The sequence below is a fragment of the Ceratotherium simum genome, chromosome 13 (assembly GCF_057802395.1).
Source record: "Ceratotherium simum simum isolate JZ-2026a chromosome 13, ASM5780239v1, whole genome shotgun sequence".
NCBI classification, from domain to species: Eukaryota; Metazoa; Chordata; class Mammalia; order Perissodactyla; family Rhinocerotidae; genus Ceratotherium; species Ceratotherium simum.
The window spans coordinates 39,274,350-39,296,648 of record NC_141912.1 but is presented as its reverse complement, the minus strand read 5'-3'; the positions used below and the strand labels follow the sequence as shown (position 1 = coordinate 39,296,648).

Sequence of the window (22,299 nt, the reverse complement as noted above, 5' to 3'; positions counted from 1 at the left end):
TCCAAACTTTCATACGACTGGTTTAATTTTTTTTCAGCAGGAGAAAAAAGAATAAAGTTACAAGATTCTTTTAATATTTTCACAATGTTAAAACTAAAACTGAGCTCTAGGCTATGTGTGTAAGTAAATCTAGAACATAAAAGGGTTAAATAAGATTTTCTCTTTTAAAGATACAAGAATTTAAGCTTTCCTTACATTTAACAAACTTCACAGAACAGATACTGCAGGGGAACAAGCCCTTCCCCCCCACCCCCAGCTCTACCATCAGGAAGTGAACATGGGCTTCGAGCCCTGTGTGCCGCCGGGCTCCCCAGAGAGCCTGCTTCCCGTCGCTGCAGCAGCCGACGGGACCTGAGGAGGGCCAGAAGGGCGCGTGGCTGGCCTCTTCAATCAGAGCTTCGCAGGGGGCCTAGACGGGGCCGCCTCACTGAGGATGGCCATGTACTGGCCAGAGGGCCGTGGCTTGACAACAGTGGTAAACGCGAACAGACCTGGCCCCTCTGCCCTGGGCTGCCCTAGAGCAAGACACCGGTCTGGGTCCTGAAGCAAGAATTAAGGCTGGAGATTTTGCAGTGGATTCCACTCTGGTGGGGGTGGGCTGGGAGGAGCAGGTTGGGAAGAGCATGATTTCCTATTTCAGTACTTCAGATCAAAAAATATTTGTAGTTGTAGGTGTTTAGCTGTTAATTTGCAGACAGAGCTGAACGTTTGTTGTGGTATAAAAGGGAAAGTTGCTGGGTTAAACTATTCCAGTACCTCGTGTGTGGGCAGACCCAAACTGCCCCTGCAGGAGCCTCCAACTCTCACAGACCTGGATCAGACGGGGGCTCTGGGCTACTCACCCCTGCTCAGGCTTTCAAGGGACTCTTAATCCTGTCTACTGACCCCACCCCCACCTGACTGGTGATGATTTCCTAATATAGGCAAATAGGCCCATCACTACCCTTCCCAAGCTACTGAAGCCACTGAACTCCTCCCTGCCCACGTGAAGAGGCACAGGCTGAGAAATATGCCCTCCCACCCCCACCCAGTGGAGCAAATGTCTTTCTCGGAGCTGAGCCATGGCCACAAACCACTGTTCTAGACAGGTCAAACCCGCAGTCCCTGTGACATACGCTGCCTGCCCTTACTAAACCGCTATGTGGTACATGTGGACTGGTTATCCTCGGACTACGGGGCTGCACAGACACGAGGCGAGACCACAGCATCATCCTCTTGGCCCCTAGAGGGAGAGGGGCTGAGCACGCTCCTGCTGGAAAAGGCAGCAACTTCCCCAGGTGCTCCCCAGCACTTCTACTGATTCCTCTTGGCTATGAAACGTCTTTTAAAAAACTCCCAATATAGAAATCTAGCTGCAGAGGCCAGTTTGTAGACCCCAACGGCAGCTGCTGTGCTGCAATTAGCCTTATTTGATCAACTGCCAGATCCCTGCACTTGGCAAATGGCAAACCAGAGCCAGCGGGGTCAGGGTGTGCCCCTGGTGGCTTCTCATGACCATAGGTCCTGTGTAGAAAAGGTGGTCTCCTTCGTGGACTAGTCTTGAGTGGAGCTAATTTTCAAAGTGAGGTTACTGTTTCTCTTCTTGCGTGATGAGAGAGTTTTTTCATAGCAAGTCAGATAAAAAATTTTCATGAGAACCTGCCCCCCACCCCCATTTCCAGCTCTGTGGGAGAGCAAGGCCACCACCCAGCCCAGCCACGTGGCCAATCTCAGCAGCCTCCTGCAGCCCAGGCACGCGTGGCCATCAGGGATCCTGGCTACTGGGACTAAGGATAAGTGAAGAGGTGAAAGGCCGAACATTAACCAGAGTTTCTGGCAAAGCCATGTGCGTCGTGGGGACTTTAACACCAGCTTCTACTCCTCTATTAACTCAGAGTCTCCGTCTGGAACACTTTCCACTTAAGGCTTTTTTAAGTTTGACTCCAGCAGTGACAGGTATGTGTTGTTTTAAATCCACTAGCCATGCTCAAAAAAAATATTCTTCATGTTTTAATTTTATACAATGGCTAGCAGGCACCTTAGTAACCAGCCAGAAATCAATTTCAACCACCATCAACCCCTAAACTACAGTACCAGGATGGCTGGCTAAAGAAAGGAAACGGACTGGCTGTAGTCTGACGCGTGCCCAGTACAAGGTGTCTGGCTGACTTTGTCCTAAATAAGGCTAACATTAGTGAACTAAGAACAGCATCATGTGGTGGCCGTGCCTGGCCTTCAGGAGCACCCCTCCCCGATGCGCTGGCAGGAGCGCCCCACTTTCCGGTCCAGTTTCACCATTTTCATGATGGCTTCCTCTCGGCCGCGGCCCATGTGGTCAAATGTACAGTCATGCTGCTCAGGGAGGCGATGTAACATACAGAACACGTAACCTGCAGTAGCGGGGAGAAGCAGAGAAAACAGACTGTTAAGGTGGCCTCCAAATGCCTAAAGTCCAGCCCTCGCTCTGGTCCAGAAGACAGGAGGGGCATCTCAGTGAGTGAACAACGGCCACAGCAGGGGCTTCTGCTGCTGAAGAGAGTTTATTACCACATCCCCCCACCCTTTAACAAGAGGGCCAGCACTTCACATTCCAGAGCTCCTCCTCAAGTCAGTCTCCAAGAGGCATGACTCCTGCCAACGGCGGCTGCTTCTGCATTCAGTGCTCCTCCTGCCTGGACCCTGAGGTGGAAGCCCAAAGGCGACTGCTGCAGTGAGACACCCCCTTCCCTAGGAAGTGAGTGGGCTCTGAGCCCCTTTCCTCTCAGCCACCATGCAGGTGGGAGAGCACAGAGCTGCCAGATCAACACTTTCCCTGGCTTGGGCAAAGTGTAATATCCACCATAGGATACCCACCATTTCTAGAAGGCAGAAAGGGAGCAGAAATGATTATGGCTTAAATTACATTCTACCTCCTGTTCAGCCAAGGCTTCGGGGGCAGAGGGGTCGGAGTGATCAAACCCCAACCCACAAGTGAGCAGGGAATCTCAAAGGACAATGGATGTTTTCAAGTGCTGGAAAAGTATTACATATAAATAGAGGAAAGAACAGAAATGTTGAGCTCTAGACGCCATCTCAAAGGAGCCTGATGCTTCTAACTCCACCTGGTAGGTAGGAGGTTGAGGTCCCCACACTCAGGGCTTCGCACTTGCTCTACCCTCTCAGAAGCAGAGGAGGCTGCAGGGCTGGTCCTCTCTTTCTGGAGCAGAGACGTCCAAGGGAGACACTGGTGAGGCTGGTGGAAAAAAGGATTGAGGAGAGGCTGACAGAGCAGCGAGATGTGTACGTACAGATGAACTCCCTCTGGTAGGAAACATTGAGAGGAGGCCCTTGGGGAGTTAGCAGAGAGGCTCAGAGGACAAAGGGAACACAGAGCTGCATCAGGATGTGGCCCTTTCCCTCTCCCTTTCTTGTCAATTTCTAGGAATGCTGATGGGTGTGTACATGTGTGTGGGGGACAGACACTGATGTCCTCTGGGTCTGTCTGGTCTGCTCTTTCAGGGAGAGGGGGAGGGAGAAGTTCTGGGCTAGGAGACACTTGCCAGTTCTGGCTGGCTCCTCGCCACCACCTCATCCCATCAGTTCTATCTGACCACACCTCCAGGCCTCATGGACCTAGACCAGGTCCACAGAACCAACCTGTAAGTGAATCCGAATCCTTTCCTAAATCTCCTTTCCCTGTGCACCTGGAGCAGGCATCTCACAGCACCCTGCCAGGCCAATGCTGTCTTTACTCATTGTCTAAGCGAATGGCATCTCTTCTCAGAGATTTCTTCCTTTTAAGCCTAGATCCCAGTGGTCAGAGTGAATGTACAGCTACTCCTTGCAAACTGTGATTCGTTCACCTCCCATATATCAATTTCTTTTAGTTTCAGAGATGAGGGGTGGAGGGAGTGATTTTAGAAGACTAGCAGAAGTTGAAGCAAAGTCTGAGTGGCCAGGATGGACAACAGTTTCAACAGCCTTAACTTTTAAGATTAAGTTCACCCAGAGAAGATTCCTCAGCTGACAGGCACAGCCCTGCACTGATGCCTTGCGCTCATGCTGTATATGGGCACGCGCACATGGCTCAGGGGCCTGAGCGACCAGGCTGAGCCTGGACCATCCATTGTGCAAGAAAACACATTATTAACTGCTTCCCAGAGAGAGCAGGGCAATATGTTTGACTCTAAATTGGGACTGGGTTTAAGGAAAAGAACAGAGATGAAATTTTTGTCTCCAGAGAAGCTGAGCTCCCACTTGGTCCGAAAGCAAAGTTAAGATTAATGAGCTCATGTGTTATATTTACTGATAAGTCCATTACTCGAAGATATTGGATACCAGTTGTCTTTCTCCTAAAGGATTTCATAGCAGCAGTGTGGATGGCCTCAGTATGCATCCTCCATCTAATAAGCACAATCATCTTTTTGGACCAAAGCCCACTGGGTGGGGGAGAACCTGCTGCCAGGTCAGGGCTTGGGGTGGAGCACCAGCAGTATGGTGGCACGAAGTGTCGGCAGACATGTTTGTCACCAAGTCCTGACATATTTCCATACCCTCAGCATCTATAATAAGGGCAGGAGGACCCCTGCTGCCCCTTCCCTTCCCTTTCTCCAAGACATTGGGATGATGCAGAAGGTCCCAGGGGCTCTTCTCTCCTTCTGATGAATGGAGTTGGCTGAATAAAAGTAGCAGGAAACGCATTACCCCTGAAATTAACTCGGCCTTGGCGCAGCCTAACGCCTCATTAGTCAAAGGCAGATTGGGGTGCAGGGGAGCGGCTCCAGCCTTGACCTCACTACGGCCCCCACAACTTTGCTCAGCTTGCCTTTTGCCAGCTAGTGAACAGCCAACTCGGTGGGTTGAGAGCCCCAGGCTCTGTCGGGAAAAGGAAACAGGGCATAATAGCCACAGCCACTCCCTGATATCCCCTCTTCCCACCCAAGGATTCTCCACCCAGCCAAAAACACTTGCTTTCTCTCCCTAAGTTCTGTGTACCTCTGTTAGACATACCTTGACACATGGCTTTCATTTTTGATAGGTGGGAACCACTGAATGGCAGCTAAATTTTGGGAGCGGTGCTGATAACAATTAGTATATATGGTACTGTAATTCACTGGGGGAAACTTTGGAATGCTAACTTCCCACGTTGCTGCATTGACATTATTAGATGACATAAATTAAGCTCAATCCTTCTCCTGTCAGGATCACTCACCAAGAGGCAGTTATATGCTGGAACTTGTCCCAAATGCTGAGTAGGTATTATCCACTGACAGTAGCCAATTGGCTAAACGCATTTCGGTGTCAGTAGTCAGGAGTGGGCTGCTCTGGATATGGGGGACGGGGGTGGGGGAGGGTGGGAATGACTGGTAGGTGGGATGAATCTGTATCCTCTTCTCTTGGTAACCGCAGATATGTTTCCAGAAACCACTGCAAGTGTCATGAACTGTCAATTACTCTCTGATTGAATTCTGGAGACCAAGCTGGGTATGGAAAGAGATGAGTTCAGGCTGCTGAGGAGGGTGACTGTTCTTAATTTCAGTGATGAACACAGTTTTAAAGCACAAGGAAATTTACAGCCTCTGTCTGGGCTAGGCCTTCCTCCACGCTGTTCATTAGAAACCATTCTGGGCCTTTCCAGAGAAGGTCAAACAAGGCAGTGTCCAGAAGGAATGAAAGCACCAAGGACACTGACTGAGCAGCTGAGCTGCAACACAGGCTTGGGTGTTATCCCCCGTGGTATTATGTAATTCTTTTTTTCCTGATTTTATAAAGATATGTAGTAAAATCAAATACACGCTCTCATTCACATATATACAATCCATATCTACACTCTCCTTATGGCCCCATAGTTCAGCACCATGTTGTTTTAAAAACAATTTCAATATACTTTTGCTTATGAAAGCTATATATCATACAGTGCTTTGGAGGGATAAGGAGAAATAGGGGTAGGAGAATATGATTAAAAGGATGCTGACCCCCAAAAGAGAGGAAAACACCCATGGCAAAAGTTTTTGAAAATATGATCTGTCTGCTAAATGTGATTTAACCTCAGCCCTTTCCCCTGCTATGTCCCATGACTGGCTGTCCTGCTCCTTGGAGCCTGGGATTACTGGTTTTCCACGAAATACTGGCCTAGGGGGAAGCCAGAGGGCTCCTTTAAGACTGCTGGAGTTATTTTCAGTAAATCTGCACAAAATGCTCAAGAACTTGTGTGGGCATTGCCTTACTTGCTGGCACTGAAGACCAATTTGGCATGAGCCCTTAACTAAAAAAAGAGGGTGAAGAAGCAGCTCTCTAAGCACTTTGTCCCAGGGCCCACCCTTGCATGCCCCTCTCCACCTGCCAGCACCTGGCTTCTGACAGGCCATCCTGGGCATGGGAAGAGGGAGAGGAGGCCCAACCACAGCAAGTGATACCACTCAGCCCCTGCCCACTGGGCTGGAAGGTCTCCAGAGGATCTCCAGCAGCTACACCCTCAGTTTGAAAAAATCTTCTCCAACTAAGTAGGCAGCATCAGGAGGGGAGGACGAGGATGTCTGGCCAGACAGCCACAGTGGCTGCACCACGGGGGGCTCATCCCAGGGCCCTGCCGAAGCCTGTAGCTGTGGACAGCAAGAGATGGGGGGACAGCAGGAGCTTCCCTGACTCTGTCACTATCAGAGACATAAGATTACTATGCATAAGGCAAAAAAATACAATCCAAGACCTACCTAACCCTCTGTCCTGAAAGGATCCCATGTGAATGAGAAACGCAGAAGGCAGCATTCAGGTCACACTGAATAGAGAGGCCAGGGGGGATTCTTCTGGGAGGACAAGCATTTCAACGGACGTCACTCATGGGTATAAACGAGCACGTCTGGACTTGGACCTCCTGACGTAGACCCAGGGCCTGTGGCCCCAATGAGCCATATGCCATACAGACCTAAAGATGCCTAATACCCAATGGCCCTAAAAATACATTTCCAGCAGAAAATGAACTGGGCTCATTCTTCCAAGACTCATAAAGGTCTGACATGCAGGTTTCTAAAAATGTTCATTTAGTGGAAACCATACTTCTGACCTGACCCTTCAGCTTTTACAGCTAACATCTGAAAGTCATATAATTCATTTAGACGCCTTCATCCACAACTAAATCTCACCTCTGCTTACACAAGGAGGGGGTGTGGTTATTTTGAGACTAAACACACATGATCAAGGACAATTTGCACAAATGCCATCATTAGGCAAAGATGACATAACACCCAACACCTTGCTCTATGTGCTATGAAAGTTGTAACAACATTTCCTGTTTCACTCACTCGTTTACAAAAATCCCTGACAATCCCTGCCCAAGAGGAACACTAAGAGGCCTCACCCAGGGCCCGAGAAGAAGGGGTCTTGTGTTCTCTACCTCTCAGTAGCACCGGCAGGCAGGGCCCTGAGGGCAGCTGACTAAGATAACTGGCCTCATCTGCCAGTTCCCTTCCCTCCACTGATCCCTGCACCCACAGGCCACGGGGAATGGCTACTGTACCAGGGGTGTGGGGAAGGTGGGTCAACGAGGAGCTGGAGGGCCAAGGGCGGGAGCCCACGTCACATCCTGCAGGCAGTGCAGCCTCTACCCTGGGCCCCCAGGCCAGCACTTCCTCCAAACTCTAAGAACTGAGCAGGGATGGGGCCGGCCCGGTGGCGCAAGTGGTTAAGTGCGTGTGCTCCGCTGCAGCGGCCCGGGGTTCACAGGTTCGGATCCCAGGCACGCATCGACACACTGCTTGTTGAGCCATGCCTTGGCGGCGTCCCATATAAAGTAGAGGAAATGGGCACAGATGTTAGCTCAGGGCAGGTCTTCCTCAGCAAAAAGAGGAGGACTGGCATCAGATGTTAGCTCAGGGCTGATCTTCCTCACAAAAAAAAGAAAAAAAAAGAACTGAGCAGGGGTTGGAACTGTCTTTTTCCATGGAATTTCCTAAGAGAGACAAAGAAAGTGATGCCAAAATTCATATTCAAAGTCTGAGCCCCTGACATTTTTACTCAATCCTTGCCAGACAGAAATGTTGCTTCTCGGCTTTATCTTGGAGTAAAAAGCACCATTGGAAGTTGGCAAAACTGGGCAGGTCTAGATAATTCTGGACTTCAATTAGTTAAACATTTGTTTTCTTGCAGATTCTCCCACTCAGAGGCTCCCCTAAAGCGGCATTTTAGTAAAGCCACAGACCAGGGCCGCAGCTCCAGTGCTCCTGTGTTTTTACCTCACTTTCAAGAAATGTTCCACACTCTCGCTCATTTGAATTTTAAATTGTCAAAGGTTCAAGCAGAACCTAAAAATACTGACAAGCCTTGGGGAACGAGGCATTGTAAAATGATCCGCTGGTGTGCAGCCTGAGGGTAGCAGTACATGTATGCGTGCTGCCTATGCACAGACACGTCTGTCCTGGCGCGCCTGCCCACCAGCCCTCCCAGCCTCTGCTGGCTGCAGCCTGGTGATGAGGCCCAGGCAGGTGTGTCTAGTTCAGAGGAAAATCAGAGACTGTTCCTACAGATGCACGCAGGCTCCCGCAAAGAGCCTACTCAAGACCTCCCAAAGCTTCCTGAGAAACCTAGGTAAAGGACCCTTCAAATGTCAATTCATCAACAGGTACCACTTGCTATCTAAAGTGTATATTTTTATTACAAAAGAACAACAAACATGCCTGACCCATGTGTCTGAAAGGACCAAGCAAGCTCGCTGGAAAAAAAAACTCACATTTTTCCAGCAAGGTGAAAGTTTCTTAAAGCTCAGGACAGCTAACTGACCTCACAGCTCATTTGTAAGTGCATGCTGGGAACAGCAGGTGGCTATAGGAAAGCTTGTTGGAAAGCATTAGCCATTTATACTTCCACCAGCAGCAATCCCTAGATTATACCACATCCCCTGACCCAATGCCCAAGGCAGAATTCGTAGCACAGAAATGTACTCAAGGATCTTAATGCATTTTATTTCATCAGGCCCATGGTACAGGGAAAGCAGCTGCAGGTGTTTCAGGAATGGACTGTGTCTGCTTTCCACTCTCCTCCATCCTTGGCTTTGCATGGCGGAGGGAAAAGCATCACACTCCAAGAAACAGACCTGGATCCTGCTCACTGAGGTGGTTGACACAGTGCTCGGCTGGGCTGGGGGAGAGAATGGGCGGATGGACAGAAGTCAGCTGCCCAGGGCGCTGGAACCAAAGCTAGAGTGAATCACCAAACTGGGCATGAGTCTTTCTTTTTTTTTTTTTAAATATTTATTTATTTATTTATTTAGTGTGTGTGTGTGTGTGTGTGTGTGTGTGTGTTTGCGCGCGCGTGGAAGATCAGCCCTGAGCTAACATCCATGCCAATCCTCCTCTTTTGGCTGAGGAAGACTGGCCCTGAGCTAACATCCGTGCCCATCTTCCTCCACTTTATATGGGACGCACGTCCTCCACTTTATATGGGACGCCGCCACAGCATGGCCTGACAAGCAGTGTGTCGGTGCGTGCCCGGGATCCGAACCCGGGCCGCCGGCAGCGGAGCGCGTGCACTTAACCACCAGGCCACGGGGCCGGCCCCGTCTGTCTGTTTTTCAAAGAGAAGGAGAATTTGCAATTTAGAAGAGCCACTCTACTCAACAATTTAATAACAACCATACTGAGACAATTCTAAAACTTAAGCAATCATTTGTTTTCCCCTAAATCAATTAAAATATCAGTTAGATACAAGCTACATGTTAGAACAAAAAGCAATGTGATAGACGGCAAAGACACAAGGGCCCTGTGCAATAAACTGCTAAGGTAGCTGTGTACACTCGGCAAACAGCTCTGAGAGAGCAGTCAGCAGCGAAGGGAAATGAAACTGTGTCACAGTCCAGCTTAATGAAGCTCCTGAGAGTTTGTACACACATCATTTTAAAGGTATAAAAAATTTACCACTCTTGGTCTCCTTTTTGTTGTCTCTCCAGATAGCCCCATTCTTGCAAAAATTCTAATGACCTCTTTCCTCTCGTCTGCGGGGAATGTCTGCCCTGTTCCAGCGCCTCACTTTACCTCACATTCAGAATCAAGTCTTCCTACCTTTCATTCTTGCCTCCACTTAGGTAAAACCTATTCCTATTTTTGCTACTGTGGGTGGGAGGCTGGGGTGGGCTGGGACCGTGGAGGGTGGGTGCCTACACCATGAAGGATACTGTGCCATCAACTCTGACTTGTGAGAACCGTCCTCGAAGCAAGTGCTTTAGCTCTCTCAGTGCACGAGAAGGAGGCTGGCTGCAAGCTCACATTATGCTAGGCTGCTTTCTCCATAGGAATAATGACTTGCTCTTTCAAACATTATTTCATTTCAGTAGCTGCAAGGAGGCAGCATTAGTCTCTTGGTACCTGGGACAGTTTTTAGGATCTGAAAAACTCTCGAAGGTGCCTGCACTCCTGGCCTCCTCTCTGTCCCCCAGCTCCCATCTAGCCTCTCTAGGGGCCTCGGGAGAATAGTGAGGTACTGGCAGGAAACTTCTGTTTTTTGGGTGACCTTCTCCTCCTCTCAGCAGGCTCCTGATTTGTTTGGCCTTCTCTTTCAGCATTTCCTTGTCCTTTAAAAGTTTATCTTCTCAAACAGAGAAGTCTCCTAGAAAACTAGCTCCAAATCCACAGTGAGGGCAAGATAAAGAGCTGCACCCATCCTACCCAAGAGCCGCAAGGGCCTGGCCTGAGCCCATGGGGGCAACTCAGTCACCAGGCTCCTAGCACATGGCTCACCAGGGAACTGTGGCCTGTTTAGCCATCGCTGAAGGCTAAACTGGCAAGAGCTAGTTCATCCAAGTCACACAATGTCCAAGTGGCAATGCCTTCAGGGGGCATCAGATTATAAATGCCATGTGTCTTTCTCCACAACAACACTTGGAAAAGGAAGGGACATTTTTCCCCATCTTTCTCTGCGGGCCTTTCATCCACATGCGAGGGTTGAAGGGGAGTACAGAGACAACAGACTGGAGCTGGGAGAGACCTATTGCTAGTCTCTACCCCTGCCACTATGGCAAGTCCCTTAACAGGGGAATCTCAAGTGCTCTTTCTGGATAATCCAGTGAGGAGCTTCTGCTTTGGAGCCCAAGTACTGGATTCAAGTTCCAGCTGCACTGCTTTGACAGTTGTGTGGCTGTGAGGAAACCATTTAAGTTTTCAGAGCCTCGTTGTGTTGCCTATAAAATGGGGTTGTTATGGGCATTAAAGTAGCTAGTGCATGTGAAGCCCCTGGCACTGGCTCAAGGAAGGTCGGCTGTTATGGGATGGCTCTTGCAGCTCTTGTCATCTCTCACACCTTACACAGTACAACTAACACACTTGGCTTGAAGGCTGGGAGCCCCTCCTTCCCCTGCTCCTTCCTCCCCGACTCCCACGGCTCTCTTTCTGCTCCTCCCTCTCTTACTTCTTGGTCTAGACTCTGGTTCCCTTCTCCTTTGAGAAACCGCTACTGACAAAGGAAAATGAATGTGGAAATCTTCCTCTGAACATGTGACGCACAAGTTTCCTCTGGCCCTCTCCACAAACCTCTTTATACAGACTATAAATGCATGGTAAGTGACAAGCTCAGTGAAGACTTCTGTTGAAGTTATGCAAATTTTAGAGAAACCTGATTTAAATATATGAAGACTACACAGGGCAGCCTGGAAAGCATTCAGTGGTTAGGGACAGCATGAAAGAGACACAGAAACTTTGCAAGGACAGCAGAGAGCAGCTTCTCTGATCCTGAGGGGGTTTCTCCACATGTATGGTTGAGAATTCTGCAAGCCTCTCTCATAAGCAGAAGCAGGGCATGTGCGTTTCCAAGCTTGGTCACGAACTGACCGTGTGTCAAAGAACGCCCTATTTCCCTGCGACTGTCTGGGAGCTGTAGTGAAAGGATGAGCGAGAGAAAGGAATGGGCTGTAGACACTCCGCAAACAATCTGTTTTTACCCAAACTGTGCCAGCAACACGTGCACTTGTTTTATGTGCTTCTCTTAAGAATGAAAAGTCTCTCTACATGCGTCTTGTTTTCACCACAACAACTCAAAAAGGTCATTCTGAGGAGCTCAAGAGTGTAAGGATACTTTTGTCTATTTTCACAGAATTTTAAAGTCACAAGTCCCACAATGCCTGGTGTCTACTGTTACAGCGTGTGTGTTGGGGTCGGGGGTAGAGAAGCTGGCTTTTTGATTCTCCAGGTTTAAAGTTAGTTTATTTAAGCATACCTCCCCTGGAGGAGAAGAGGCTTACTCAGTGGCAGAATGTTTTAGCCACAGACATGAGTTCAAATTTGAAGTCAGATTATGGACTATACATATAGTTACAACCCCCACTGAATGGACAGCCGCCCCAAGATTCTAGAGACTTTCTGCCCAGATGGGTGGGAGGAGCTGACCTCATAGTCCAGTTCCAGTTCACTTGGTGAGTGGGCAGAGAGGGGGCTCAGATATGAGGACTTCACCATATGGTTACAGTCTGGGTATAAAAAACACCATGAATGGGGGACCGGCCCTGTGACATAGCGGTTAAGTGCGCATGCTCCGCTGCTGGCGGCCCGGGTTTGGATCCCGGGCGCACACCAATGCACCACTTGTCGGGCCATGCTGTGGCGGTGTCCCATATAAAGTGGAGGAAGATGGGCATGGATGTTAGCCCAGGGCCAGTCTTCCTCAGCAAAAAGAGGAAGATTGACATGGATGTTAGCTCAGGGCTGATCTTTCTCACAAAAAAAACCAAAACAAAACAAAACATGAATGGAACCTGAACATTGTTAAATCCAAGGGCCCTTTTCAGTTCTCAATGACAGCATCTGGAACAGCTGACACTCCCAAGGGCTCTGAGACATACTCCTTTTCTTGTTTTCCTTCTCTTCTCTGGTAGCTCCTCATCTACTGTCCTTTAAATATTAGAATTATTCAGGGCTAGACTCTCTTTTTGTCTCACCCTACACTCCCAAAGTTTAAAATTCTAACTATATGCTAACACCTCTGAAATTTACCTTTCTGCCCCAGACCTCTCTTTGGAGTTGCAGGCCTCTCTATCCAATTATCTACTTGGTATCTTGTATATCTCAGACTTAAGATGTCCCAAATGGAACATTTGCTACTTCCCTAGAAACCTGCTTCTCCTTCAGTGTCCCCCATTCTAAGAGAACGGGGCCACCGTGCAGCCAGTGGCTCATGACACAAACCTGGAGGAGTCATCACTGGTATCGTCTTCATTCTTCACATTCAGTTACCAAGTCCTGTGGATCCTATCTCCAAAAAGCAAATCCATGCTCTTCTTTCCATCTCTACTGCCACCACCTAGTCAAAGCCACCAGTATCTCTTACCAAGGCTCCTCTGGGTGGTTGCCCACATCAAATCCATCCTCCTCGCAGCAGCCAAAGTGATTCCATACATCCCACTCCTATCTGCAACAACTGCGCACTTTTATTGAAACCTTTAATGGTTTCCCATGCATTACAATAAGCTCCACCCTCTTAGCATGCTCTCGGTCCTGCTGCTTTTGCTCCCCTTGCGCCATTCACCCCGGAGTACTCTATGTTCCAGACACACTGACCTCCAACAAAATTCTTGCTTCTTCAGGCCTCAGTTTCAATGGCTCTTCCTCAGGAAGACCTTCCTAGATCCTCAGACTAGGCTAGGGCCCCAATATATGCTTTCATGGCATCTTGGACTTTTCCTTCAATCACTAGTCACAATTATTCATTATAGAGTCATTTGTGTAGTTTTTTCATTTAACTTGTTTCCCTTACTAGATTTCATGAAAGCAAGGACCACGCTACTGTAATTTATCACATATCCCCTATGCCTAGAATAGTGCTTGGTGCACACAAAATATTTTGGTTGAGTGAATGAATGAGAGGTTACTTACAAATAGACTGCGTTCTCTTAACCCCAGGGGACAAGTAAAGGCCAATTAAGAGCTCAAGTGGCCAAATGCAATATCCTTACCCTAACCTCTCAGCAGCATTTGTCTACTTTTCCCTCTTTCTTGAAGTACTTTCGTCTCTCATCTTCTGCGATATCACACTCCTGATTTTCTTCCCACCTCACTGGTTGCTGTTCCTTGGAATCCTTTACTGACTTCCCTTCTGAAAACCACAGAAATGCAGTCCTCCTGCATTTTCTCCTTTCATATTCTCTCTTTTAAGTAATCTCACCCAGATCCAAAGCTTTAAGAATAATCTAAATGTTGATGCCTCTTAAATTTATTTTTTTATTATTATTATTTTTTTTTTTGAGGAAGATCAGCCCTGAGCTAACACCCATGCTAATCCTCCTCTTTTTGCTGAGGAAGACCGGCTCTGAGCTAACATCTATTGCCAATCCTCCTCCTTTTTCTCCCCAAAGCCCCAGTAGATAGTTGTATGTCATAGGTGCACATCCTTCTAGTCGCTGTATGTGGGACGTGGCCTCAGCATGGACTGACAAGCGGTGGGTCAGAGCGCGCCCGGGATCCGAATCCGGGCCGCCAGTAGTGGAGCGCATGCACTTAACCACTAAGCCACGGGGCCGGCCCTTAAATTTATATTTCCATCCACAAATTCTTCCCCTAAACTCCAAACTCCTGTATTCAACTGCCTACTTTACAAACACTTCCAAGTGGATTGGCTAATAGGAATCTCAACTGTAACATGTTTAGAACTCTAATCCTCTTGACTCCTACATGAGCTCACTGCGTGATCTTCCCTCCTCGGTAAATGGCACCATATCCACCCAGCTGCTCAAGCCAAACCCAGGACTCATTCTTGAGTCCTCTTTCCCTTACTCCTCATACCAACTTTATTAGCAGTCTTATTGGATTTAACTCTAAATGATGTCCTGAATCCACCCTGTTTCTCTCCATCTCATGTAAAGGTCCTGTTGCAGGAATAAGCTCAGCATGCTGATGGAACAGAAAGAAGGCCGACAGGGCTGGGGTGCAGTGAAGCCAAGCCTCCACCACAGCTTGCTAGAGCCCACAAAGAGTCACCCTGCTTCTGCCTTTGCTGCCCTCCAAGCCTTCTCCTTCACAGCAGTTAGAGGGATTTCTTTTCTTTTTGGGGGGTTGGGGGGAGTAGAACTGAGATGTACTTGTTTTACACTTGTTAATTTATTCTTCTTTGAACAGATAATACACGAATATAATAGAAATTCAATTTGTATAAAATAATATTCAGCAAAAAGTCAGTCTCCCATTCCATTCTCTGTTACCCTCCCCAGAGGCAAAGCAACCAACACTACCAGTCCTATGTAATCTTGAGAAGCTATGCATACACAGCATTTATGTTTATCTCCCAGAGGGATATTTTAAAAAGGTAAACCAGATCATGTCATTCCTTTGCTTAAAACTCTTCAATGCCTTCCCACTACTTGTAGAATAAAATTCTAACCCCTTGCACAGGCCTACTAGTCCCCATCTGGTCCCCGCCTGCCTTTCCACTCTCATCGTGCACTGTGCTCCAACCACACTGGCCGCCCTTCTGGTCCTCAGACATGCCAAGTTTGTTCCTGCCTCCAGAGCCCTTGTTGTTCTGTCTAGGACACTCTTCTCCTAGCCCTCTGAAGGGCTGGCTCTCCCAGCTTTCATGCCTCAGCTCAGCTTTCACATCCTCCCAGATGCTGGCCTCCCATCCCTGCTCATGGCTCCCCCTTGCTCTCCTCATTCTCTGCCATTCTATTACATCATGGCACTTACTCCTATTAGAAAGTTATCTTGTTTATCTGTTCCCTTGTTTACTGCATCTCTCTCCCAAAGAACAAAAGCACCATGTGGTCAGGGACTTTGTCAGTTTTAGTCCCTGCTGTTCCTCTGGAACTCAACGAAGATTAGTAAGTAGACTGAACTAATAAATAATTTGAGCCAACATTTAACTCATTAAAAATAGAAGAAAATTACTTCTAGCAATAAAAGAATATTAAATGCTGGTGACTGTGCCCCTTACTCCATTCCTGGAGAGGACCACCACCATACAGCCTAATTCCAATTACCCAGATGAACAGGGGTACAGTGAGCGCAATCTAAAAACAACTATTGTTTGGCTTTGGGTATATTCCATTCTTTTACACAGTAGCAGGTTTACTTTCCTAATTATGCTTTTCTATTGCCATTATTAATATGAGCCTATATTCGCTGAGCTCACTCTGAGAGGCAACCCAGAAATGTCCAAGATGGCATTAGATGCTCTCCTGAAACTAAAACTGCTGTAACTTGTGATCACAAATAAGCTGAGTACAGAAAATGAAAAACTGAACATAATCACACAGGTTCCCACTGACATTCGTTTCCTACTCTACCCTGGTATTTTGGTCTATTACTCTGGATTCTGTGGAAAATTAATCCTGGGGTAGCAGTTCAGTTCAATAAAAGAGCAATTTAATTGATGCAAGGGTATTAACACAAACCTGACCCTTTAATTTATAAATCTGAACTTTTTCCCCTTCCCAGGTGAATCTGTAACACTCAAGTGCACAGCTCTAGAGAGTACATGTCATCCCATGTATTAATCACAAGGATGCACAAACTCCATCGTGTGCTGACTCACAGCTTCCATCTCCCAGGGGCTACTGGGCTGACATGGTTCAAGCAGAAGCACGCGTGAGTGTGCGGACAGCAGTGGCCTGCTGTTGCACAGCATGTGTCTTTACCACCCAGTGAGGAAGAGGCCTGCCTAGCTCCTTGAGGCACAAATGGGCTGCAGCTAGACTAAGCCTTCTTCTTGACCCACAGGAAATGTCTTCAATGGCAGTAACCACTGCCTGCCACATCCCACCCTATAGCCCAAGAACAACTTATCTCCTGCATCAAAAGCAATCTCTTGACTGATACTTAACAGGAAATTTTGGCCAGAGGAGAGCATCTAACACCTGCACGGTACACTTCCCCCTAGCACCCCTGCAGCCTCAGAGTACTTTTCTGGAGGACTCATTGGAATAAATGAGGCAGGCCTGGCTGGCTGCTGTGGAAGACAGCTATCGGGCGGAGTTCCCCACAGGCTAGCGTCATCTATCTCCCAGTCATCCACCCAGGCACAATACTCTGCATGTACAACAGCTGGTGAGGCCCTGTGATTATGTACAAGGAGGTACCCAAAGAAGAGGGGCACTCTTGCTCATCTCTTCCTTCCAACTCTGTTCCAGGTACTGTGTTGGGGTAGAGAATAAATTAGACAATATGGGCTGCTCTACCTCTCAACTCTATAGGCAACAACAGAGAAAGCGAACACCCTTCCAATCTCAGGAGAGAATAAGCAGTGCCACTCTCTGAAGCTCACACCACCCCTTGAGTAAATGCCGGTGGACTTCCCACACTCCACATCTCCATTTCTGTCCTCCTCCCATTTCCTTACATTTTTAATCCTTGTCTACTTTGTTTCCTTCCTCTTTCTCTCCAACACCTTTTTTCCCCTTTTTTGTTTCTCAAGGTGCCTTAGTAGCTATGGCTGCCTTAACTCCTGATCTGACAGTGGGAGGTATTTTCTGGAATGCAGGCTCAAGGGCAGGCCAAATTGGTGACGCTGGTGAGTATCCACACCAAGCAGCTTCTATGCACGCACCTCTCATCTGTCTGCAAAGCCCACAGAAGATGCTTTAATTTCCTGCTGCATTCTGCCTAACCCTGAATAGAGATGGGAATAATGTCTTTACAAACAAGGAGATGTGGAAAGGTGAGCAATTTCCTAGAGAAGCCAGCTGATCCAATTAGTTTAGGCACTTCTTCAATGAATTATAGGGCTGTCTCATTCACCTTTTTTAGTTTTTGGCCTCTGAACTTTGCTGCAATATTTCCTGCTCAGTCTTGACTACCCAAATCTGCAGTGTGAGAGCTCCTCTTCCCACTAGCTAGGAGAGCGCCATCTTCCAGCACTTATTCTCCACCTATCCAGCACTTGTTTCTTTTGAGTCTCTGGGCCTCATGCCCTTTGTAGGTTCTGTCCCAGGGACCCAGGGTCCCTAGCAGCATGACTTTCAATCTCAGAGACTGAACAGTTCTAGTGCCCCAGAGTTCTATTAACATCAGGCATGTGTGAGAGCCACCCATGAACACTGTGCATGGAGCTCTGGTAGTGGGCAGATGTATTGAGCTCTAAGGCAGCCTTCTCCATATCTGACTTCCAAAAGATGGCAGTGTCCCCCAAACACAAGTTCTCTTTTTGTAACACTGGCTACAATATCACTCAACACTGCAGAGCTTCTGTTGCTATTTGTCACAGTCTTACTCAGGATCACTACCGGCAACAAGATAGCAAAACCTGAAGTGGCGAGGCTTTTCCTGGAGTCTGCATCTCCAGGGTCCAATAGTTGAGGAGTAAGGGCTATCATGTGATTTTATCAGAACCTTGGTCTGCTTAGGTAAAAGCACTTTCCAGAAGCAGAAACAAACTTCATTGATATTGATCTCTTCAGAGGAAAGGTGCTATAGAAATCTCATCTAATAAATAAAGGATTCAGGCTCCAGTGTTAGGCTGTCAGTCCAGCAAGGGAAAGAAGCTATCAGACTCAAGAAGTCAAAAGTATTTATTGGTCATCTGTGCACTGTTTACAGAGCTCTATTCTAGCGGCTGGGTGGAGGAGAAGGAAAAAAAAGAAGTCACTAGTTCCTGCCTTTAAAGACAGCTGGAGGTGCACAGAGAGGAAAACAGCTGAAGGACACAAGTAGCAAAGCAAGAAATCAACTGCAAATAAAATCAATACAATCCCGCTATGTGTAATAAATCGGGGGCACTGAGGAGAGGTCAACCGCATAAGGTATCCTGGAGGAGATAAGTTTTCAAGGAAAATGAGGACACGAATTAGCACTCAGGAGAAAATGGAATGTACATGTCAATAAGGATTAAGTGCCACTGTGTCTCGTATTACCCAGGGAGTGGGAGACAAAAAGGTGGCAATGCCGTGGACCCTGTCCTCCAGTAGGCTCTTGTCTAGATGGAGTGACAAGTGGCATGTGGAACACATCTATCTGAAAACAGTGCACTGAGATGACCAATTAACACAGTCTCAAGTGGTTCTCACCATGGTAGGTCGCATAAATTTTTACCACTCCATGTTCAATAAAAAGTATCTCTGAAATGGGGAAGTGCTTAAGGACTAGGCTGAGCTCTTTATGGCTGAAAATATAGATAACTCATGCTGCAGTCATCTCCTCATTGTCAAGGGCACCCCATGAGCCAGCCTGGGGACATGAAAAAGTGGTGGGATTCTGGGAGCTCAACAGACCTGGGCTCAAATGACAGGTGCTCCCTTAGTATTTCTGAGTTACCTAACTTTAAAGCTTGAGTTTTTCACCTCTGTAAAAACAGAGTACCATTTGTCCAATGATGTTTTTGTAAGGGTCAAACGATATAACACAGGGGCAGACATCCAGTATATAACAGATGCTCAATAAAGCTGTTCTTTTTCCTTTACCCAGAGGATCACAATTGCGATGGTACAGGGTTCACCCATTCATTCAAATGTTCACTAGGCATCACTGCACACCAGGGACTGCAGGAGGGGCTGAGAGCCGCCAAAGAACATGATATGGTCCCTGCCCTCTAGTGCTTATGGTCTGGGAGGAAGGACAAACATGTAGACAGACAATTGCAATATGTTCTGAGAAGTATAGCAACAGAGGCCAACCATGGACTCCACAGAAGAGAAGACTTTTGAGCAGTCTCAGAAGGAGATTAGCAGGCTAAGGGTTATGTTAAAAAAGACACCCAGAATTTGTGAGGGCCTCTGATGAGAAAACTGTAGAGACAAACACTGAGCCCAGTCTGGCATTCCTGTACCTTACCCTGTCCTTGATGTCCCTATACCAGTTCTTCAGTCCCTGTGAATACACTTGCTACTGGAGGAACTAGGATGCTGGAAAGCCAAAGTCCCTGCGTTCAAATATCTGAGGAGTGGGGCTTGCAAGAGAGAAAGATGGTTTGTATAGGTTGCTCTGGAGGGCAGAGTGAGGAGGAACGAGGACATGTTAAAGAAGGAGGCTGTTTCAGTTCAGTGGAGGAAGCGCCTAGTCAGTCTAAGCTGCCTAGCAACAAGACATGCCACACTTCCCCCAGGCTGGAGATGTACAAGGTGGCTGGATTACCTGCCAGGGCACTTCTGATATAGTTTTTGCAGCATCAGTTCAGGGGGCTGGACTGGCACCAGATGCATAACTTCTAAATCACTTAAGTGCTTGGATTCTACATCAGAGAGTGACAGGTTAGTTGGGCAGGAATGAGAGACTGGTGTGGCTACATGCAGTAGGTTTGTGACCTAGTAGTCTCTGTGACCTCCAAAGAGTCCACCTTATTCATGTGCAAGATGAATCACAGGCTTTATTTATACAAATACACCCATCCCCAAAGTCGAGTATTTAATTAAACCACAAGCATATCAAATAATTTTAATTAGATCAAGCGAGTAATGCTACCCTATCTGATGGTATACAGTATATGTCTTGTCTGCTTTTCTCCCCCTCTACCAATAAAAATTCAAGTCAGATAAAACTATGTAAAAATAAATAATGCTAAGGTTCTCTATCTAGACCTATTCCTTAAGCCAAATATTCCATTGGGAAACCCTCAGGTTGCACAGCATACCCTGGCTTCAAGAATTTACATGGAGAGTGCTCACACATTTTCTCTCACCTGCCTGGGCCTGCCTTCAAATACTACTACAAAAGGGCTTTCCCCTAAAGATAACCAGCAGGCTCACCAGAACACCACATTTCTTTGATTTCTCATTTTTTTCTCGTACATTATTAGTCATCACTGACTGGGTACCCACTATAGGCCACATACTCTAATAGGGGCTGTGGGGAAGCTACAGAACAACACATGGTCCTGGCCCCTAAGGATTTTAGAATCTAGCAGGAGAGAGGAGACCAATGGAGGAAGGCATATGCTAAACACTCAGAAGATGTAAATCCCTAAGTGAAAGAGAATGGAGTTGAACAGATCTGATACAAAACCTCTATGATATGGGTCACCTCATTTGAAATTTCTAGTAATTCTATTTGTTCTTAAATTACCTTTGCATTTCCAATGAAAAAAATGAGCTATTAAGTATATAGACAGTATATCAAACTTTGGAGTATATTAGAATTACCTGAGCAACTGCATTTTTACTTTCTAAAGAAGCAGCACCCTCCTCTGTCCAGGGACTCTCAAGTGCTGGTCTGAGGCCCACACTTTTTAAGTAGTACTGCTCAAGAGGGAACCACATAAGAATCTACTAGGAAGATGGATAGTGTCTAGTAGCAGATATTTGCATACAATGTACTGAACACAAATTAGTTTTAACTACACACATTAAAGACTCTGGAAAGACATTTCTTTAGCAAAGTTTTGTGAATAATTAATTTGTTATCAATTTGAAAGAAAAAAATTTTTAATCCTATTATTTTGACTAAATACTAATAACTATTTTTACCACAACTGGTCTAATTTGATGACATTTTGCCACAAAGGGCCCATACAAGAGTCCCAAGTCCTGAGCAAGGTTTTAGAGGCTGAACTAAGGTTAAAAGAGTCAGGTGCATTAATTTGGAGGAAATACCAAGAAATCTTCCGGGTACTTCAGAAGAGAGAAGCTGGGTTCAGTGGAGACGACAGAGCAGGTGTCCAGGGAGGGATGGGCATGAATATGTGATGAGGAGCTGTAGTTAGTGGGGACTGAAACTTACGCTGATGGGAGGAGTGGGCACTGTTGTGAGTAGTCATTTTGGTCAGAAACTCTTCAGCAGTCCTCGAGGTTTAGATTAAAGGCTGCATGAAATACCAATATTTAGCACACAGGTATGATCTGAGGCTAGTGTCCACTTTTCTGATCCCACTTTCCACAATTATAAAGAAAATGGGGTTGGACTAAATGACTGCTAAAGCTCCTTCTAATCCTGGTGGTATATGATTCTATTATTTATCTACCCACAAATTTTTATGTTTTTTTCTTGTGGTAAAAGCATTTAATTCAAACAAAGCATTTCCAAGCATCTCTCAGTGTGGTTTGCTTTCATTACTTCAAGTGAGAACAACCCAGAAAAGCATCTTGGGTGTCTGTCATGATATCGGTTTGAGAAAAAGAGGAGTACTCTCAGGTCACAGGCTTTCCCTGCTATAACTAGACAGACATGTTACATATGACTATCAACACAGGGAATATGCTTCAACTATAAACAGAAATGAATCCAGGGTTGGCAAAACTCTTTAAAACACAGCTTTGTGGACCTTTTTTAGGCCATATGGTAGTTCACGAGGGGCTATATCATCCGTTTTGGGGAAATGTATTTGAACATTTCTTATGTTTTCCTAGAATGTATTCAACAGCCACAATATTAAAATTTGTTGGGGTGCGGAGAGAGGTGGCAGATAGTCATAAAAAATCTTCAGCTAAATCATACTTAATTGTGAAAGACT

At 46.8% G+C, this 22,299-nt stretch overlaps 1 protein-coding gene across 3 annotated transcripts in view; it reads right to left on the bottom strand.

Annotated features, from left to right (window-relative positions):
• Nucleotides 1–22,299, bottom strand: part of ZFAND3 (zinc finger AN1-type containing 3) — a 330,825-nt gene continuing 308,526 nt past the window's right edge. For all 3 annotated transcript variants that reach the window (XM_087438549.1, XM_087438548.1, XM_087438550.1), the window contains one exon: nucleotides 1–2,369. In XM_087438549.1, the coding sequence (XP_087294675.1) occupies nucleotides 2,215–2,369 (155 nt within the window). In that variant the 3' untranslated portion in view covers nucleotides 1–2,214. The remainder of the gene's footprint in view (nucleotides 2,370–22,299) is intronic.